The 16,108-nt window shown below is 44.9% G+C and overlaps 1 protein-coding gene across 2 annotated transcripts in view; it reads left to right on the top strand.

The window, feature by feature from the left end:
• Positions 1-14,876, top strand: part of LOC147641148 (protein S-acyltransferase 24-like) — a 57,336-nt gene extending 42,460 nt beyond the window's left edge. For both annotated transcript variants that reach the window (XM_086818648.1, XM_086818656.1), the window contains 6 exons: positions 10,703-10,760; positions 12,687-12,764; positions 12,852-12,950; positions 13,088-13,166; positions 13,326-13,474; positions 14,176-14,876. In XM_086818648.1, coding sequence (XP_086674774.1) covers positions 10,703-10,760; positions 12,687-12,764; positions 12,852-12,950; positions 13,088-13,166; positions 13,326-13,474; positions 14,176-14,562 — 850 coding nt within the window. In that variant the 3' untranslated portion in view covers positions 14,563-14,876. The remainder of the gene's footprint in view (positions 1-10,702; positions 10,761-12,686; positions 12,765-12,851; positions 12,951-13,087; positions 13,167-13,325; positions 13,475-14,175) is intronic.
• Positions 14,877-16,108: the final 1,232 nt, after the last annotated feature.

Below are 16,108 nucleotides of genomic sequence, written 5' to 3'. Positions count from 1 at the left end.
GCAAATACTCTTCCTTATAGGGGGTCCCCTTCAATGGGTAATTGGAACCCAATACTCTGTCGACTCTATCTTCTCTCAGGCCGAGTCCATTTGGCTGAGATCGATGTGATCCTTACACGTCACTGACGCACGATGGAGGCCTCGTCTTCCCAACCTCTCTTCACTATTTCAGATCTTACGACCATCCTCTCTTGTCTGATGATGGACCTCCTCCGTGGACCCCTCCCCTACATAAGCTTGGGATAGAGTGCATTATGATCATTCTTGTATACTTTATAGCATGCTCCCACGTTTGTTCCGTGCATTCACCTAGGACTTGGCTTGAGTTACTAGGTTTCGAGTTTCAGTTTAAGTTTTGTTTTAGTTTACAAGTTTAAAGAAGGCTTTATTTTGCGTTACGATGATCAACCTATTGCATGCTACAGCTAGGTACATAACAATTTGTTTGCCCAATGGTCGTATGTTGGGGGCCAGTTTGCACATTTCGTGGGGAGCTTTGAGTATGGGTCTAGCTCGGTCACTCGAAGATTGACTTATTTTCAGATAGCTGTCCTGGAGGCCCAGGAGAGGAGCGTCATTGGGATACGGGGTTGGGACAGGCTTGACATACCCTTGGCCGTCCATGACGCTGATGAGAGCTCTGCCTTACTCACCTTCACTATCGGCCCACATGGCAAACTCCACAGAGTATAGTCCCCTTTGGAGGATTTTAGTGGATGCACCTTGCAGAGGGTGAAGGTGATTAGTTTCCATGATAGACCCTCCGCCGGCCAAGGTGGCCAAAGAGGGATTTTAGTGGTTAGGGATATAGGAGGGCCGCGCCCTCATGCGACTTGAGTGGGGTCCGGGGGGAGTGGGCATGGCATGATCCCTTTGATAGAGAGGAGGCTCTCAGTACCCCTTTCTTCGCTTACATTGCACGGCTGGGCCACAAGCTTCAAATGCATGTGATTGAGAGCACTTCAATAGTAGCATGGCACTGGCAGTCTTGAGGCCTCCCTCAGTTTCTCTTAGGTTTCTGGAAGAGGCTGTGGGACAATTTTAGGCCACGAAAGATGACTCTTTCTGTGGCAACTAGTGGCGGTTGGCACTTGGATGGCCATCAGAGGTAGGCCAACAGTTTGTTTGAGGTGTGGCCACCTCTAGAAGTCCCAACGACATTGCTTCTGGGATTGCCAGAAGGCTGAGTAGGTTTGGTAGAGGATTCTCCACATTTTCACTACAGAATGGGCGTCCTTCCACACAGTTGCGTGGGGCACAGGTACTTGGGTCAATGATGCTGAGGCCACAATGGCATATGAAGAGGATGGTGGGGGCCTTACCTTGCATGTCTCTCATCTCTGTGTCTTTGTAGTTCTAGTTCCAGTTCCAAGATGGGAGATTTGCAGCAGTATTGCAGCGTGGCATATTTGGAGAGCTCCTTGTAGCGAGACACCTTCACCCTTGGTAGCGGAGTCCATCCGGAGCATTTGGCTTGATATCATTCATACTCTCCATGGATAGTGGGGGAAGCTTTTGGGTGCCCCCGACCGCATGCGGAAGCACTGCGAGGCCTTCGTGAGAATTTGGCGTCACGGCCCTTTTCTCGCTGACAGCGGAAGTGAGTCCACTTGGCATTATAGACCACATGTGTGGTTGACCCCCCCTCCTTTTTCTTGCGCAGTGGCTGGGAGTGTTCACCAGACATGACATACCCTTGGCCGTCCATGTCGCTGATGAGAGCTCTGCCTTACTCACCTTCACTATTGGCCCACATGGTAGACTCGATAGAGTAGAGCCCCCTTTGGAGGATTTTAGTGGATGCACCTTGTAGAGGGTGAGGATGATTGGTTTCCATGATAGACCCTCCGTCGGCCAAGGTGGCCAAAGAGGGATTCTGGTGGTTATGGATATGGGAGGGACGCCCTCTCATGTGACTTGAGTGGGATCTGGGGGAGTGGGCATGGCACGATCCCTTTGATAGAGAGGAGGCTCTTGGTACCTCTTTCTTCGCTTACATTGCACGGCCGGGCCGCAAGCTTCGGATGCCCGTGATTGAGGGCACTCCAATAGGAGGAGGGCATTGGCAGTCTCAAGGTCTCCCTCAATTTGGTTGTCTGGTCTGTGGACTTGGGGTTTGATGGGAGAATTAGGGTTTCATGTGAGAGACATACACAGAGAAGAAGGGAGAGAGAGAGAGACATATGTGGGGATAAGTCAACTCATCGGAACGAGTGTGCGACTCCCCTATCACACATGTATATTTGCACTAGTACACATAGTGCACTTAGTACATTAAAAGTACTAAGTGTACTATGTACTATAACTTATGGGCTAGTACACACTATAAGGGTGGGCATAATGCCTTTACCCCAACAACCTCCCACTTAAAGGCAAAGTGCCCTTAAATGAAGGAAAAGAAAAAATCAGCATGTACATGATAATATACAAGGTCATATCAAGGCTGAAACTGGCCTCATCCAATGCCCATCAAGTGTTTGCAATGAGCAAACCGCTCCGGAGGCAAACTCTTTGTCAACAGATCAGCCGGTTTGTCATCCGTATGAATCTTAACAAGCTAAATTTGCTTGTTCTCTATCACCTCTCTGATGAAGTGATACTTCACATCCACATGCTTCGTCTTTGCATGAAAGACAGGGTTCTTTGCCAACTGGATGGCACTCTGACTGTCACAATGCAACAATGGAATATCCAATGTATAACCCAAATCAACCACTAACCGAGATAGCCATAATGCCTCCTTGCAAGCCTCTGTGGCTGCAATATACTCGGCCTCTGTAGTAGATAAGGCAGTGCACTTCTGCATCCTGGATATCCATGACACAGCACCTCCTGTGAATGTAAACACATAACCGGTAGTAGACTTCCGGTTATCTGGATGACCGGCATAATCCGAATCCGTGTAACGATGCACTAATGCATCCTGTTTGCCAAAGCAAATGCACATATCCTGTGTGCCCTTCAGGTATCTCATGACACCTTTCACTGCTTCCCAATGCTTCTTGCCAGGTTTGGCCATGTATCTAGAAACCACTCCCACTGCAAATGCAATGTCCGGCCTAGTAGCAACCATGGCATACATGAGACTGCCACAAGCTGAAGCATACGGAATCTTGGCCATATCAGCCCTGTCACTATCCGACTGTGGGCTGTCCATAGCACTGAGTTTCACATATGGAGGCAAAGGAGTACTAGTCTTCTTCCCCCCGACCATATTGAACCTCTGTAAAACTTTGCCAATGTATTCCTTCTGAGACAAATACAACACATGCTGATTTCAGTCCCGAAGTATCCGCATACCCAAAATGTGATTTGCATCACCCAAATCCTTCATATCAAAGGTCTGATGCAGCCTCTTCTTCAAGGCATCCATCTCCTTACGAGATTTCCCGGCAATCAACATATCATCAACATACAAGATGAGGATCAATAGACTGCCATCCAAAGCTTTCTTGGTGTATAAGCAGTGATCTATGTCACTTCTCTTGAAATCCTGGGATTTCATGAATGTATCAAATTTATGATACCATTCCCTTGGTGCCTGTTTGAGCCCATAAAGACTCTTTTTCAGCTTGCATACAAGCTTCTCCTTTCCATTTACTGCATAACCCTCTGGCTATTGCATATATATCTCCTCATGAAGATCACCGTGAAGAAAAGCAGTCTTCACATCCATCTGAATCAAATCTAGATCATCATGAACAACCAAAGCTAATACAGCTCCTAAGTGTGGTCATTTTGACCACTGGAGAGAAGATCTCATCAAAGTCCACACCATATTCTTGCTTGAAGCCCTTAGCCACTAACCTGGCTTTGTATCTTGGCTTTGCATCCAGTGCAACTTTGAGCCTGTAAACCCACTTGCAAGGCAAAACCTTCTTGCCTGTAGGCAAATGCACCAACTTCCATGTTCCATTTTTGTGCAGAGAATCCATCTCTGACTTCATGGCACGCTCCCAAAGAGCCTTGTCTGCCCTCTGTAAAGCCTCCTTATAACATGAGGGCTCCCCACAGTCAGTGAGCATCAAGTAGTCAACCCCTGGAACAAACCTGTCAGGGGGTCTGGAGGGTCTTGTGGACCTCCGTACCCAATGACCATCATTTGCAGGTTGCTGTCCAGCCTGCATATCACCTATTGGTGGCTCCTGTTCCATGCCGTAAGGTTGAAATATCATGCCCGGTATCTCCTCTAACTGTGGCATATCCATAGGGATATCTTCTGCCATCTCTGGCTGTCCATTTGGACCATTTTCAGCACCATTTAAGGGCTGGTTTTGTTGCTGTAATGGCTGATTTATAGCCCTTTGTTGTTGTCCATGATGTCCATCATCATAGATGACTCTGCCAGGCTCCTGTTGCCTTGCAGGCTCCTTATACATGCATGTTTCATCAAAAATGACATCATTGCTGCGTATAATCTTTCTATTCATTGGATCCCAAAGTCTATACCCCATTTCACCTCTGTCACCATATCCTAGGAATATGCATTTGTGAGACTTAGGATCAAGTTTGGTGCGCATTTCCCTGCGTATGTGCACGTACGCAACGCAACCAAACACTCTCAAGTGCTTGTATGACGGAGGCTTCCTTGGCCATACTTCTTCTGGCACTTTCCCACCAAGCCTCGTGTTAGGTGACTTGTTTGTAAGATGAACGGCTATCATAACAGCTTCAGTCCAAAAGCCATGAGGTAACACAGCATGTGACAACATAGAACGGACCTTCTCCTGAATGGTCCTGTTCATCCTCTCTGCTGTCCCGTTTTGTGGAGCATCATAAGGAGTAGAGAGCTCCCTCTTGATGCCTTTAGCATCACAAAAGTCGTGAAACTGTTTGGACACATACTCTCCACCATTGTCGGAACGCAAAGCCTTCAGTGTTTTGCCAGTTTGATTCTCAACATGAGCAACAAACTTCTCAAACACTGAGAATGTATCACTCTTCAAACGAAGAGGATAAACCCACACCTTGCGTGTGGCATCATCAATAAAGGACACACAATATTTTGCCCCTCCCAAAGAAAGCTGAGGCATCTCACATACATCTGTATACACAAGCTCTAACTGAGCATCTTTCTGTCCAAGAGCTTTCTTGTGGGGGCACTGGAGTTGCCTGCCATATATACGATGCTCACAAAACTGAAAACTTGAGAACTTTAGAGAAGGCAAGTAACCAAAACGAGACAATTGCTCCATTCCTTTGACACTCATGTGTCCCAACCGGCTATGCCACATAGAGATTTCCGGCAGCTCGGTTGCATTTACATTAACATGGTGACAAACACCAGCATGCATGAAGTAAAGAGTGTCCACCTTAGAGCCTATGGCAACAACCAGTGAGCCCTTACTAATCTTCCACTTTCCACGACCAAATGTGGTAACATAATCAGCATCATCAAGCTGTCCAGTAGAAAGCAGGTTCTTCTTGATCTCAGGCACATGCCTGACATCATGGAGCATAAGTTGTGAGCCATCTGAAAACACAAGCCTCACATCACCTCTGCCAAGAATCTTGCATGCATGGTTGTCACCCAAATAAACTACTCCTTCATTGCCAGCAGTATACCTGACAAACAAGTCTCTGCAACTTGTGACATGAAAGGAGGCACCTGAATCAATGATCCATAAGTGCATACCATGACCATCTCCTGCAAGAAGTGAATGGGCATCAAGTGAAGACGTGAATAGGACTTCATCCTCACTGTCACCTGCATGTGACACATTGACTTCTTCAATCTTGACTCCACTTTTGCCCTTCGGCTTTACATCTTTGGCTTCATCTTTGTCTTTTTCTTTGCCTTTTCCCTGTTCCTTTTGATCATTCTTCCATTTGTAGCATTGCTTTTTGAAGTGTCCCTTCTTGCCACAATAATGGCATTCCAAGTCCTTTTTGGAGCGAGACTTGCTCCTTCCCCGTTCTTGGCTTTTACCCCTTTGCTGGGATCTCCCACGTGCATTCATTGCATTGGACTTTCCAACAGAGTTGTTCTTCCTCTTCATCTCCTCTTGAAGAAGAGCACCCTCAACATCTGCATATGACAGCATAGCATTCGAATTGCTAGTGGCTGTCCTGAAGGTGTCCCAACTCTCTGGCAAAGTGCATAAGAGAAAGGTGGCTTTGAACTCATCGTCCATTGCCAACTTTTGATTGATGACCTGGCTGACAATACCATTAAACTCATTTAGATGGGCTGTCATAGATGTCCCTTCCTTCATTTGAAGACCTATGAGTTTCTTCAACCAATACACTTTGCTTGAGGCACTTTGCTGGGCATACAAGTCCTGCAATCTCTGCCACATTCCCCAAGCTGTCTTCTCTTCACGAATGCTGAAAAGTAAAGAGTCTGACACAGACAACATGATAGTAGATCTTGCCAGCTCATCCATATCTTCCCACTGTTCAGCAGTAAGAGAAGCGGGCATTACACCCCTTTCTTTGATAGGCTTGTGCTGCTTCTTCTGGAGCAACACATTATAGCACTGGGTTTGCCAAATATCATAATTATGTGAGCCTTCAAACTTCTTGATGTGAAGCAATGAAGAGCTCTCACTTGTGGTTGCCATAGCAATATGCAACCTGTCAATGCCCGACTCCCTGTAAGATGTGCAAACACTGCACCAAAGCACACAAAGTGCTCACAGTTGTTCTCCCAAAGTTTATCTCCCACTGCGGAAACACGAATGCAACTCTACTCCCACTGTATGTGATAAAATAACCAAAATCTGGTTGCTGCAGATTTAAGACAGCACCTTAAATGTGCTCTGTTCCCCTTCCAAAGTACTGCACAACAGTACTAAGTGCTCACCAATGATGTACCAAATCTGTACCGGCAAGTACAGTAGCTGAAAAGGAGCCTTTTCCTCACTCAAATCAATGTACAGCCATGCCAAAACTTGTACAAAGTTGTACCAAATTTGTACCAGCAAGTACAGCAGCAATAAATGCTCTCCTGGCTGTCCAAATGAGTGAAAATCAGACTTTTACAGTCCCCACCACTACATACAACAGTCCCGAACAGAAATTGGGCAAAAGCCCCTTGACTGCAAGTGGATTTCTGAGGATTCAAGGCATAAAAGTCTTGCATGCTGCTTTGCCAAGCTCAACAAGCATAAAATCTTGAAAAGCCCCTTGATTCAAGATCAATTTCTGATCATACATGGTACATTAACGCACATGAAGGCATCCAAAGTCTTCACAATGCTTTTCCCTGGCCACATATGCATGCAATACATAAAAGCCCCTTGATTTACAGGCACATTGAGTGCTTGACAGGCATCAACACATTGCCCAAAGCATCAAATGCCAGTGCTTGCATGCAAATCAACCAAATCGGCACAAAAGCCCTTTGATCTGCACTGCAATTTCTTGCAATTTAGGCCTGAATGTGAGATTGCTCACATCATACAGCATGTATGAATGCCCAATTGCACAATTACATCAAAAGCCCCAAATTTTGACATCCAATTTCATGCAAATTGACTCTGAATGTGACCAATGTCACCCAATTTTGCCAATTTTGCTCAAAATTTGAGCAATTTGGCACGTGTACCTGCTCAATTGATAATTGTACCTACTCAATTGCAAATCCCAAAAAAAGATTGAAGCAAATACCTTTGCAATTTCTGATTGTTTGCAGGAAGGGGGGGTCGTGCTGATTTGATGACTCGTGAAGGAGCTGTTGCTGTGCAGGTATATGATAGCTGAGGAGCTCTTGTGGCGCAGAGGACCGAGTCGACTCAGGTTAGCAACAAGGCGTGGAGTCAAATGACAGATGAATGACAGGCGACGGGCAAACGAGCCAGTCGTGATGCGTGGTCAAACTGACAGGCGTGGAGTGTGGCGAGACGGACACGGCAGAGTTTAAGCGACGACGGCGATCTCAGGCGTCGCACACGTGGGAGATCGTAGGCCCGTTTGTTGCCGCCGACTAAAGGTTGCCGCCGCCTATGCCTAGTGGTGGCGGGTTGTGCTTGCCCAGCCTGGCTTCGACTTGGCGTCCCGCTACCACACTCACTGCGACCCACGCCTCAACGCCTCAATGTCCGCCGCCTTCGCCTAGTGGTGGCGGGTTGTGCTCGCCCAGCGATAACACACATGCGCACCTGTAACTGCTCAGCGCTAAGACGCTTGAACTGGCCAGCCTTGTTTGTTGACACCGCCTCTTACTGTCTTGCAGCGCCCAACACGAGAGCAACTCTCCTCTGCTCGTGCCAAGCTCAAGGCTCCATAGCTGAGCTTCTTCTTCGCGATGAAGACGACTCCGCACACCCGCACACACACGGACACAACCGTGGCTCTTATACCAGTTGAATGGGAGAATTAGGGTTAGGGTTTCATGAGAGAGACATACACAGAGAAGAAGGGAGAGAGAGAGAGAGAGACATATGTGGGGATAAGTCAACTCATCGGAATGAGTGTGTGACTCCCCTATCACACATGTATATTTGCACTAGTACACATAGTACACTTAGTACATTAAAAGTACTAAGTGTACTATGTACTATAACTTATGGGCTAGTACACACTATAAGGGTGGGCATAATGCCTTTACCCCAACAACCTCCTACTTAAAGGCAAAGTGCCCTTAAATGAAGGAAAAGAAAAAATCAGCATGTACATGATAATATACAAGGCCATATCAAGGGTTGCTATACAAACCTACAAACGTAAGGTTCATGCAGTGGAGGGGGTCGATGCATTGCCATACCTGTTCCAACTTCCAAGTGTTGCAGCTAGTGAATGCCTTGTACACTGGGGCCTTGTTCAGGTATGAATGAGGTTGTGTCGTGTATGCTGGTCATAGTCATAGGAAACGACTGTTTTAGTCCCTAGAAACACGTTTCTCCATTTCAGGACCCCATCCGTTTCCATGGCCGTTTCTTGTTTCCCAAGTGATACTGTCACAGGAAACGGCCGTTTCTACCCTTGAAAACTCGTTTCCATCCGTTTCCATGGCCATTTCTCGTTTTCCAAGTGATGTTGTCACAGCAAATGGCAGTTTCTACCCCTGAAAACTTGTTTCCATTCCTTAAACATTTCCGTTCCCGTTTCTTGTTTCTGGTGACTATGATGCTGGTAGCTATCCACAAGCCATCGGGGAGAGCAAATCAGACCGAATCATGGTGTTCTGTTTGAAATAGCTAAGCATAACAAGGTCGGCTGTAGCGCTTGAGTATCGGCTAGCTTAAGTCTCTTAACCATATGCATATAAGAGAACTTCTTAGCCAAAGTTTTAGCATAGAATTCGTAGAATCTATGATTCTATTCAGCATGGAAAATGGTCTCCTATTACCTAATCCTCCTTTGTGGAGAGGTTTTAACACTTCAGTAGCTCAAAAGGAATAGTTCGAATGTGATTTTCAAGTCTTCTTGCATGGAAACAGGATAGGAGAGCTTTTGAAGATTTGCAGTGGCAGATCATCCAGCCTTCCATCCTTCCACTTTTTTGGAGGAAGTCTTATTCAACTATGGCATGAGATCATTTCCTCCCATTTGGACTTCTTGAAGAGCAGCACAGTCTTCTTGAGAAGAGATTTGCCAATGTAACTGCAGGGACTTATATAGGTTTAAGGTGTAACAGGGAGAGCCAACCCGTGCTCTGAGCCGTTGATTATTAAGGATGGGAAGCATCGATTTATGAGAGTGTTGGGTGCACGGAACATAGTAAAACAAAGACCAGCCAAGCATAGGTGAGTAGCCATTTTTCTCATTGTCCATTCAACAATCAAAATGCACTGGCATAGCTCTGAACATAATTTTTTTAAGCTATAGCTTTTCTGGTGGAAGAAATTTTGCAACCCATGTTATGGTCTTGTTGTGTACCACTCATTCTATGTACCCCCCTCAGATGTTATGATCTTGTTGTGTACCACTCATTCTATGTACAGACATGGAGACAACAGCGGATAACTTAGAGGAGGTCCTACATTCAGAGAACTTTGGAATACCTTTGCCCTCACCAACTCTGCAGACACCTATTTGTGCATTATCACCAGAGCTCATGATGAGGCAATAGATGATGATAAAAATGGTGCAGAAGCAGCAAGAGATCCAACAAATGTACCAGCAGTATTAGACATTAATTCACCAGATGCCGCTGGTGGAGAAGCATGCAAAACAGAAGGCTGGCGCCGATTGGTTTGCCTAGTAGACTGCCAGATGGAGCATCAGGCACGGATGTTTGATTGCTAGCTAAAACTGGACCAAGAAATGAAGCCTGTCTTTAGAAGAAGCTTGCTGCATACAACGCAAAGAGGCAGAAGAAGCTTGGGGCCTGCAGCAAGAGGCCACAATAGAGGCTGACTATCGGTGTTGAAAACATGATTTGGCTGCGATGCATGCTAATGGGGCTTGATTGCAAGCTTGACATCTACAGGCTACAGCTAGTGCTGTAGCAGCTGATACCCAAAGTTACTTAGAAGCTTTTCAGAAATTCTTCTTTGAAGATACTACATTTAGAAACAGTCACAACTATGTGTTGTTACCATTGTTATGTGAATTCCCTTATTTAGTAAGATGTTATAAGATCTTTCAGATCCCCCTTTTCAGTAGTTTTTGCATTTGAATCATTATTGAGAATTTTGCAAAGCGGCCACTTCTATGACACACTTTAGATCCTTGATAATTTTGAAAAAAATTATAGTAATTTTTATGATGTTTTGCAAAAGCAGTTTGCTAATGAGAAGTCTTTGTGCCCTTGTAGCAAGGATCCCGGGTATGTCAAAGCCAGCGATATCCAATCACAAAATCAAAAGGACGATGTAAGTGTTTGCTCTATGTTTGTTGTTTTGTGTGTGCGTGTGTGTGTGAGAGAGAACGAATGAAGGATCGCATAAACTTCTACAGAAGACCCAAAGGGTCTATTAGACTAAGAATGAGTGCATATGCTTCATGAATAACTGGATGTTAGAAAATAAAAAAAGGAAACTTCTTCCAAAGAAAATGGGCCCACGTACTATGTGAACTTGTGTATACAATGAAGTGAGTCAAAGCTCATCAGATGTCCTCCTCCTCCTGAAAGGGTGCAGTGTAGCAATGTCCACTGCTTGTGGCAGCATGTCTCTGGTGTTTGAGGATGTCGTGGAGATGCAGCTGGAGCGTTCTTTGGGGACTGGAGTCTGGGACATCGTTCTCCCCAGAGAGATTGTACCCTCTCTAGTCACTCCCTTGGTGCATGGTGCTAGAGGGTCGTGGGCTTGGTAAGACGTTTGTGTTGGTGGTGATCGCTGTGGTCCCCTGGTGGAGCCCAAAAAAGTCTGTAATGGAGGTCTAAGAGGCATCCTGCTGATCTTGCCTTCTTGAGTGCTGTCTTATGAGAGTGTCCCGACTCCCGATGACAGTGAAGCTCCATCCAAGTAAAAGCCCAAACATCTCCAATCTCTAGATTGCATCACCTATAAGAGGGGAGCCATCTCGGAAGTGCATCTCACAGTAGATTGAGTCAATGTGTATCTCATAGTACATTGCGTATCTGCATACATAATGCTCCTCCGCCTCAATCTCTCCAGTCCTGCATAACCTGCATACCCGTGCAATGTCCTCAGCTCTTTCAAACTCAATCCAGAGGTGGTGGGAGGATACTCTCAATTGGTCAATGGTGACCCTGCCATTATATTTCCTTACTCAAGAGTACCTTATGTCCAAAGCACAAGAGCTGAACTTTCAAATAATCAGCATGATAGAATATGCTCAAATTTCCACTTGGTTCTCACGATATGGGCTCTTCATGGACCACCTCCCACCCCAGTGGACTCCCCTTTTCTTTAGCTCTCTCATGAGGACACCAACCGGGTTATTTGGTTAGATTTTCTGAGCCTCTACACCCACTGCACATGGATCACACCTTCGGAGCTTCCACCACTGAAGATGGCACTTGTACAGAGATTCATTGAGGATGGATTCATCCAGCAGCCTGGCTACCTGAGTGTTCACATGTCCATCCCATGCAGATTGCGATTGGCCTAAATTTGAAGCTCCATGTACTCTAAAGATGACGCCGGCATTTGTTTTCCCAATGAAGAAAGCTTTTGCTTGTGCTTTTTCCTCTTGTTTTTTTTTTTGCCTTACTTTTGATTCTGAACCAGGCACATTAAGCTACAGTCACCAGAATTGAGGGAGAACATTTGCCTCAATTAGTTTTTTCGACTATCTATCATTAACAACTTGCCGGTTCCATTGTTGCAATCTGTCTTTTCATAGAGCTGCAGTTCATGGTACATGATCATTTGACCCTAACAGTACGTAGCAAATCAATATTGATGGTAAAATGCGACTATAGACACACATAGCAGCACTGGAGATTTAGAGTGTGCATTATGTAGAAATCTTTAGGTCATTTTGGGCTTCGGATTTATTCTTATTCCAATGGGTGACCTCAGAGTTGTTGTCAAAAAAATCTCTTCTATCTTTCATCTTGCACAAGGGGGACATGTTAAGGACTTAATTCTAGCACTTTGATGGGATTTAATTTGGACTATCTGATGTTGCTGCTGCTACATGGGCTTGGAGCTGTCTGGTTATACGATTTTGTAATTTTATAAAAGAGATTTCAAGGGTGTCATTGGCTTCTTACTAGAATAATAAAGTTAACATTCCTGTTCTGCAAGATTCTAACTTGCCAAATAGCGCTGGTGCCATTACATGAAAGCAGTTTACTAACCTTTTTTTGTTGCATATATTTTCCACAGCAACCATTACTGAAGAGTGAATTTAGCAATCCCGCTCTTTGGGCGGGACATTGGTCTCAATTGTGTCCAACTTGCAAGGTGCTTGTTTTCCCCACATTTGAGTGTTAAAAGGGTTTTACACTTTTGAATGCTCAATATAGTTCAGCCTTATGTTGGGTTTTACAGATAATACGGCCTGTAAGGTCCAAGCACTGCTCCTCTTGTAACAGATGTGTGGAACAATTTGATCACCATTGCCCATGGATTTCTAACTGTGTTGGCAAGGTGAGAATTCAGCTTTTGTTTGGGGGGAAGTGTAATCTTCTTATCAAGTTTAGTCTTTATTTGTTTATATGGAAGTCTTTATAAATTGTTCTGGCATCCTGATTTTTGGGCTTCAATGTGTCCTCTCATTTGTGCAGAAAAACAAATGGGATTTTTATATTTTTCTCTGCTTGGAGAGCTCTGCTATGCTTCTTAGTGGAGTTGTAACCATCCAAAGTAAGCCATTTCAAGAAATTTTGGATTGATTTCATTTTCATACTTTTAATGTGCTACAATGCTCTGAGCTAACTAATTATTTCAATGTAAATGTGGAACTATGCTTATGTGAAACTTCCTATGCCATTGTTAACCTTCGGTTTTTCTCATACTTCACAGGGCTCTGGACGGACCCCAGTGCTCCTGATTTAGTGGGGGCATGGATCAGTTTTATTGGAACACGGCATGCTGGTGCTCTGGGTTTTCTTATTGCCGATGTCTTCATATTCATAGGTGTAGCAACTTTGACAGGGATGCAGGCAACACAGGTACTATCAGTTTACAAGGGAGTGTTACCTTTATTTCGGTCGTAAGTGACATTGTGGTTATTTTAGGCTACGGTCTAGGCTACTCCAGTGATTTATATGAACATAAACCACCTTATTTTTGTGGTAGTGGGAAGGTAAGAGAGAACGGGGAAGGATTTCTATGAGATGCCATCTCTTTTGACAATTAAGAACACTATATATCTCATTGGGTGATGGGAGAATTGAACTGCGAGTGGGAAGTGTAGCCAGAAAGGTTTCACCTAGACAGTGGAGGCAATCTTAATGAATGTTAACTGTAGTGCACCTTAGCAGTGGCTTCTAATCAGCTCTGCTCATAGCCTCTATATGCTTGAAATTATTGAGGAATTTGCCTTAAATTGAACTGACAACCATCAAAATCTACTGGATTTCTGCTTTGCCTAGCCATGTTTTTCAATTGTCTCTTGAAATTGGGGAGGTTTGGGGTACTACAACATGGCTGGTTCAGCCTCCTTGTCCCTTGCTTCAAGATGCACAATTAGCCTTGCTGGTGGAGGAGAATTTTCTCCGTGTGGATACCATGTATACAGGATTTTTCTGTTAACTAGAGCTCCCATCTGACCTGACCATATGAGAAATGTCAAATCATGCAATGAAATTAGGAGTATGCTGCTGATTTGTCAATAATCTTTGCAATACTGGTTTCTGTTTCATGTCTGCAGATCGCACGAAACATCACTACCAATGAGCTCACAAATGCCATGCGATATAGCTACTTGAAGGGTCCAGATGGCCGTTTTCACAATCCTTATGATCATGGTTGTCGCAAGAACTGCAGTGATTTTCTTATACAAGGATACAATGAGGATATAGACTTGCCATGGCAGCCATTACAGCAGAATGGGGTGGGAATGGTGCAGCTAATGCAGAAGTCTGGTTCTTCTAGTGCGTCGACTTCAACAACAGTTAATGTAGTGAGCTCAAGTGGCTCAAAAGTTAATCATCATCAGCATTCATCAGCATGTAATCATAGCAGCCATGGGCATTCTTCAAATTTAGTTCCTCTAGGCCTAGGGCTGGGGTTGACACACAAAGCTCCAGGTTCTTAGTATTCATGTATCCGGCACCGTGGTCTTGAAATGAAAATTATTAGCATTACATCTTATTTTTTCAAATTTTTCAATGAAGGGCAGCCAGGTCCTGAAGGGTTGTCTCTCCAAGAAGTTAAAGAGATGCTTAATTGCTACGTAGCACTTTTGTTCTATGCTAGCGCTTCAAGGTGGTGGTGGTTTGGTTATTTAAAATTTTCAGAGCTTCTCACCTCAATCCTTTTGTTTTTTTTTACCCCTAATGTAACATGTGAGCTTATAGCGAAATCCACTCTTTGCAAATAAGAATACTGATCCACTGGATCGTAAATTGATTTGTTGGCATTGACACGGAAAAAAATTAATTGTATGCTTACATCATGATATACACAGTGATGCTGCAATCTTGTCTCCAATTTTATGTGTCTTGGTCACTAGTTTGCTTGAAAGGGGAACATACACCATTTGAACGGAGTGTTAGTACTGTTCATTCCTCTCTCTCTCTCTCTCTCTCTCTCTCTCTCTCTCTCTCATATGTGTACGTGGGGATTACATTTACGACTCCGCCAAGAAGATTTACTATGGCGCAGGCAGCCAGGGATAGACTCACACGAGGTTATGCAGCTCTGGCCATGCTAGAGAGAGAGTGTCACTAGGCAAACTTCCAGGAGCCCCGCACGAAGAGGTGGTTGTTTGACACACTAGTCACCCTTGCTTTGATGTATGCTGTAGCAGTATGGGCACCTGGGCTCGCCACCTCCACGTGGTATGAGATAGAGAGGCCTTAGATTCTCATGCTCTCATAGATGATCCGCAGCAAACCCTTCGTCCCATATGACATTGTCCGGACGGAGTTTGCTCCACCTCCTATGCTAGTAGAGGCCCTCTTCTAGACGATCTGCTTCATACAGAGGATCAGAGATATGCTATCAGATTGACTCACATAGAGCTTTTGAGGCGTCCAAGCAGCTCGCAGAGAGTGGAGATAGATCATGGTATTCATAGATGATACAGTGGCTCACTCAGCATGGTCTCGACATAGATCACCTGCCACCTTTCTAGTATGATATACATGCACCACACATCCACCTCTCTCACAATGAGAGGAACAGAGTCCTTTGCCAGGATTTAGGGTAGCGATACACTCAAGAGACTTGGATTACACCCAGTTAGCCTCTAGCGTCGAAGATGCTATACTACAGAGATCAGTTTATGCGTATCTCAGCGGATGGATTCATATAAAGACCTAGATACATGAATGTGTATATGCCTCATAGTGCCCGAGTGGTGATTGGCCAGCTCAGAGTGTCATCACACCAGCTTGAGATTGAGGCAGGTAGGGCAGCATGACAGAATATGCAGACTATGCTAGGAGGAGGTTGAGAGTGAGGAACATTATGTATGCAGATGCAGAGCATATAGTGTCATTAGAGAGAGATACACCACCATCTTCAGTGGACATCCATCACTCCGCCAGATCATGGAGTCCGCAGTTCAGCGTAGATTTGGCCGGTTCTTGTTAGAGAGCGCCACAGAGACACTGATACTATGGACTGAGGGGGAGAGG

Source organism: Cibotium barometz, chromosome 2 (genome assembly GCF_041138505.1).
Source record: "Cibotium barometz isolate CiBa-2024 chromosome 2, ASM4113850v1, whole genome shotgun sequence".
NCBI lineage: Eukaryota > Viridiplantae > Streptophyta > Polypodiopsida > Cyatheales > Cibotiaceae > Cibotium > Cibotium barometz.
Note: the sequence above shows the minus strand (reverse complement) of the source record. Positions and strands in the feature narration are given on the sequence as shown.